This window comes from Psammomys obesus, unplaced genomic scaffold (assembly GCF_907164565.1).
Source record: "Psammomys obesus unplaced genomic scaffold, mPsaObe1.curated_primary_1811, whole genome shotgun sequence".
Classification (NCBI taxonomy): Eukaryota; Metazoa; Chordata; class Mammalia; order Rodentia; family Muridae; genus Psammomys; species Psammomys obesus.
Window position 1 is genome coordinate 9,084 of NW_026595835.1, and position 5,689 is coordinate 14,772.

At 44.0% G+C, this 5,689-nt stretch overlaps 1 protein-coding gene across 1 annotated transcript; it reads right to left on the reverse strand.

Moving 5' to 3' along the window:
- Positions 1-2,632: 2,632 nt before the first annotated feature.
- On the reverse strand, positions 2,633-5,659 carry LOC129685900 (guanylate-binding protein 7-like). The gene is made up of 3 exons (XM_055619422.1): positions 4,809-5,659; positions 4,320-4,513; positions 2,633-3,517 (listed from the first exon to the last, which is right to left on the reverse strand). The coding sequence occupies exons 1-3, from the start codon at positions 4,870-4,872 to the stop codon at positions 3,287-3,289; spliced, it is 489 nt and encodes a 162-aa protein (XP_055475397.1). The 5' UTR covers positions 4,873-5,659; the 3' UTR covers positions 2,633-3,286.
- Positions 5,660-5,689: the final 30 nt, after the last annotated feature.

Here is a 5,689-nt window from a genome sequence, read left to right on the forward strand (position 1 = left end):
TAGTAAGAAGGCACCAATCTCACTCAGAAGAGGAAATAGAATACAGTGGAATGGCTGAAGAAAGCTAACAAGACAGGAGCCTAGCATATCTGTCCTAACATATCTAGGTGAGGCTTCACCCAACAGCAGATCAAAACAGACACTGAGACTTGCAGACAAATATTGGGTTGAAGTGCAGGGAGTCTTGAGGAAAAGTCGGACAAGGATAGAAGAATCTGAAGGTGCCAGGAGCTCCATAAGAAGACCAATAGAGTCAAGTAACGAGGGCCCAGAGGGCTCATGGAAATTGGAGCACCAACCAATGACCATGCATAGCTGGAGTTAGACCCCTTACACAGATGTAGCAGATGGGCGGCTCAGACTTCATGGGGGTTTCTTAGTAAGGGGAACTGGACCGGTCTCTGACATGGGCTCTGTTGCCTGCTTTCGGATCACCCCCTATCATACTCCATGGAGCTGCCTCTCCAGGCCACAGGGAAGAGAATACACTCAGTCCTGAGGTGACTCAATCATCTGAGCTGTGTGCAGAGGGGCTCTCCTTATCTCAGGAATAGGGGAGAGGGGTTGAGGGAGAGAGAGAGAGAGTGAGACTGGGAGGAGAGGAGGGAGGGGGTTAGGATTGGGATGTAAGGTGGATTAAAAAGAAAAAAAAAAGCCTGACAAGACTTTTCCCACCAAGCTGTTCTCTATTCTCTGAAGCAGCTGGACAGTTTATCCAATAATCTCTTCTTTCTACCCATGGAGTGGTCTAGTTTGGTGGTTTCAGTACACCTTGCTTACATTTGCAAGCTTCAGGACCCTGCCTTAGATCCCACGACCCCTGTAAATCAGTCTCAGAGGAACATGCCTGTGATTCCCATGTTTCATCAGCAAGTTGGAAGGCAGAGACAGAGCCCTAGAAGCTCACAGGTCAGCTACTCAGTACATGCAGCCCCCAAACAAGATCCTGCTTTAATCAAGGTGAAAGGCAAAGACTGGAACCCACAGCTTTATAACCTCCAAAAGTTCGCCATGACGCACACACACACATACACAGTATCATAGGAACACAAACATACCACCACTACCCCCTCAAGCACCCCCCCTCTCCCCAACGCCCACATGTACACCCTCACGTGGACCACACCCACACTTGCACCCACACATTCATACACAAAGATGTGATGATAACTACGACCAACACTTGAAACCAAGGAAGAGCAGGAAAAAAAATTGGACACAGGGGTTATGGTTTTCAAAGTTATAGAAATAGATAGACATTAACTGTGACACTCTGGCACAATAGCAGCAGAGAGGAAGACCACCTCATTTTATCTCTGGAAATTAGGAGATGGAAAAGCAAACTCACAAATAAAGGACATGGGGTGGAAACCTGGGTCAGTCAAAGGTGTGTGATAAAAGTGTGTGTGTGTGTGTGTGTGTGTGTGTGTGTGTGTGTGTGTGTGTGCGTGTGCTGATGCCTGCAAAAGCTCACAGGCAAGAGAACACTTCCGAGAGTGGAAATTATTTGACTGTCATTCTCCCATAACAGTCTTAAGCATTATATATCTGAAAAACAATTCTTAATGTATTGAGTTGACACGAAAGAAAACAATGTCTCTTGCTCTATCGTCTTTATAAATGGTGTGGGGGTGAATTTAAAGGTCATTGTAGCCAGTATCACAGGTTGCCATATATTGTGCAGTAGGATGGGAATTAGAATTTCAAGTTTCAGTAGAGGCCTGAAAGAGAATAAAAGGAGAGGCACGCCACAAACCTTCTGCCTCCTGATGGGCTAACTCAAGCTGTTTCTAGTCATTTTAAAGACTTCCATCCTGGCATGAATGCTCTCATTCTGTGTGTCTGCATTCTTGATGTCTGTCATTTTGAAGAAATATTTGAACGGATGATAAATTCATGGGAAGTGAAAGACTCAAAGAACAGCTACGTAAAGTTAGTAGTCCTCTTCTAGCCTACCTAAGATACCCATGGCCACCTCTGCGGTAGTCATGAATACAAGTTTACTTTGCATTTGACTAGACATTGATAATGATACAGCCAAAACCTCACTAGTTTCTTAAGTCAGTGCAGCTCTTACGCAGTGCTGTGTATCGTTCTTCAGCTACGGTCACTCCTGAATGATTTCCCTGTCGGTATGAAGAGTGGTCCCCACTGGTTTGGCTTGATGTAGACCATCCCTCTTCGTTCACGTTCATCAAGAGCCAACAGAGGAGTATGAAAGTTGTCCCAGGCTTTTGACAAGACAATAATCCTGTGGCACACCTATCACTACAGATGTCATTTTCGCTTGGATAAATGAAATGATGTGAGAAATTCCTAGATATGGATCATCCAGGTTAGAACTACATGCATGCTAAATTTTGATCAAGAGTTCCAACACATCCCTCCTCACCACCAAATATGAGACACTGTCTACATTGAGTTCTACCCAACTCCTGTTGTGCCAAATGCTTGCTTCTTTCTTGCTCAAAATACAAATAAAATATGAGCCTCTTCATTATACTTTGCAGGATTTTATATAACCAAAGCATACATTTTTCACATTTACGCCCATTAAAAATGTGGTTGGTAGTCTTTTCTCACCAATGCTTGTGATAAACAACGCACAGAACTGAATTAGGAGCTGCAAACATTTACCTTTTTAACCGTTTTAATTTTTGCAATTACAATTACAACTTTTCTCCCTTTCCTTTCATACCTCCAAACCGTCCCAATAAACCCCACACTAGTCTCTTTCAAATTGATGGCCCTTTTTCATTAATTGTTACAGCATACGTAAATGCATATGCAAATACATATATATATATATATTCTTAAACATAAGGTGCTCAGTCTGTACACGACTGTAACCTGTGTGTATGTTTTCAGGGCTGACCATGTGCTGCTGGACAGTCAGTTGGTGTGCTCTTCCCTGGGGAAGACTATTTCTCCTGCTCGCAGCTTTCCTTAGTTATCTGTCAAGTAGAGATCTAAAAGGCTTGTTCCTATTCACTTCGGCATATTTCTTGTTGTATTGGTCCAGATTGTGTTTAGGCACTAATGTTGGGGAGACTATTTGATATAATGGGTGGACTATTTGACTTTGTACCTTAGCTAAATCATTTTCATGAAGAATTTCTACTTACATAATAAAATTATAGTTGAATTTCTACTTTTTTGGTGGAGGACCTGTTGGTCTCTGACGTCCTTTGATCATTCTTTAATTTGAAACTGCTATTGAATGGATCCTTGATAACATAAGCACTATGAAGGTATATATAACAGTGTTGCAATCACACAGGAGGCCTTAGTACTGTGTTTGACTGGGGTCTTTGCCTGCTACATAATTGCTGAGCATCTTCATCCCTATTTTACACAGCATGGGAAGTGCTTCGGCGAATATATTACCGGCGATATCAAGAATATTTTGAGTTGGGCTGCTTTTCGTGGCTTCAATCTCTTCCTCCATTAGCTTTATTTCTCTTCTTAAATCGTCGAATTTCTCCTCAACTCCTTCAAGAAGTAGTTCTCTTAAGGCCTAACAAAAACAGAGAGTCCATTTTTTCAAGAATATACATTACTTGTAACTCACCCTAACAGCTTTAGCAGCTGAGGGTGTGTATACATGTTCCCTCCATTTATAAAAAAGAGAATTTGACAACTTTTTCCAAAACCTCACGTTGTACCTCAAGAGTGAGCGTAGCCACACTATGGCTGAGATTTGTTGATGATTCTCTCTCCGGGAGGAAGGGGAGTTCACGGCCCTGAAGTTATGGAGTAAAGCACAATGCCCTCTGGGAGGGCCAGGGGTCTAACTCTCATTGAATCTCAGTGTCTTTGCGCTAAGCTGACCCCATTTGTCTAACAAATGGTGGTTACCAGCTGTGGCCTCTGAGAGCAGAGCTGTTAAGCTCTGTGTTGGGAGAGAGACTGCAATGTACTCTAATTCTGCAGCCGGCTCTGGACACATGCTGCAGGGCTCAGAGCTTTGGATTCCTATCCTGACTAATTTGATCACTGAATAGCCTTGATTGTTGTGCCAAGAATCCTTGGAGTAGCAGGCTGAGATCTTTTTCAGGTAGAGTAAAATGAGACTGCTCTAAAGCATTCAAGAGCAGCTCCAGGAGATTATTTTTTCACTCTGACATTCTTTAGTTTACTAACACTACAGAAAGTGATGTGTCCTAAACTTAAGGGCTTCACTGGGATCAAGGTAGAGATGAGGTTTTTCATGATCATTGAGGTTCACTCTAAGATCATGATTTTCTTGACAGTGTCAAACTTTTCTTTCTTGTTGGAAAAGCTGCGGTCTATCACGTAGCCACCCCTGCCATCCTCACCTTCATCTTGTGATCCAGCACCCTCTCCTGCTCTCTCAGATAGTTGTCCTTTTCCCTCTGCATCTTGTTCTCTAGCTGGGAAATGTTTTCTGACAGGCTTCTGATGTGCGCATCCATTGCCTCCTTGTGCTCCTTCTGTTTCTGCATCATTAGCTTCGTCTCCCTCTCAGCCGCTTCCTTCTTGGCCCTCTCCTCTGTCCCACAAAGGTTTTAGAGAAGAAAGAGAGGAGAGTCAGAGCTGAGAGCTACCCTTCTGATCTCAGAGACCAAGCTGATTTCCACATAAGGACTGTCTGCAACTTTCCATCAGCAGGCATTGATTCCATGAGTGATAGAAATGTACTGACTGGCTGGACATGCAGCACCAGCCCCAATCATGGTTTTCAGATCTAGAAGAGGGTGCGGGGGGGCCTCTTTGTTTAGGGATCTTCCTATCCACCAGTCAAGGGCTTTACAGGGACACTTTGACAGCTGAGCCCTCCTCTGTACCTGCCCTGGCTTTCTGTTCATCCGTGAGGGCTTTATCTGACTGCAGGATGGACTCTTCCATCATGAGCTGTGACTTCAGGAAGTTCTGGAAGACCTCACTTGCCTGGATACCAAAAGAGAGAAAGCCTTAAGCAGCAAGGGTGGATTCTTCTAAAGAAGGGTTAGCGTTCAGTGAAACTACTACCTTAACTGCAATATTTGAATCCTGCCTTAGTTCCCACGTGAGTCCTTTAATTCTGTGGCTGGAGCAAAACCTATGCCCTTTGCTGAGATTTAACCACCTCTTGCTAGCTCTGCAGCCTCTTTTCCCAGGAATGTCACCCACTAATCACTCCAGGTAAGAGCCCCATGCAGATATGTGTGCAATTCCATAAACACATAGGAAGCAAGCAGGCCTCAGGTATAGATTAGGAGTCTGTGACCTCATTTGGGTTAGGGTGTACATCCCCCCTCTAGTAATGGTGCACCAGCCAGCCTGATTCCTTTCCCTGTGTACACTATTCACACATACCCCTCTTCAAACAAGGCACCTAGCTCCTCAGACCCTCCTGTTGCACTCCTGCACTGGCTATATGTAGACTCCACTCTGAATAAGACTGTAAGTATCCTCACCCTAGATGACAGGTTCTATGCAAGTCTATTGCCCAGGTAGGCATCCCATAGAATAGAAATGGTCTGGCCTTAAGTTGATTTCAGGGCATGCACAGTGCTGTCAGGCAAACTTTGTTCTTCAAGTGAATTTTCATGAAGAATACCCATAGCTTGGCATTTTATGCCTATGCACAGTGAAGCATGCATATGATTAAAATCAGATGCACTCCTGTGTGAGAAAGGGCATTTGGGAAATTCAATGTATGCCTCAATCTACCCTTCAGAGTAGA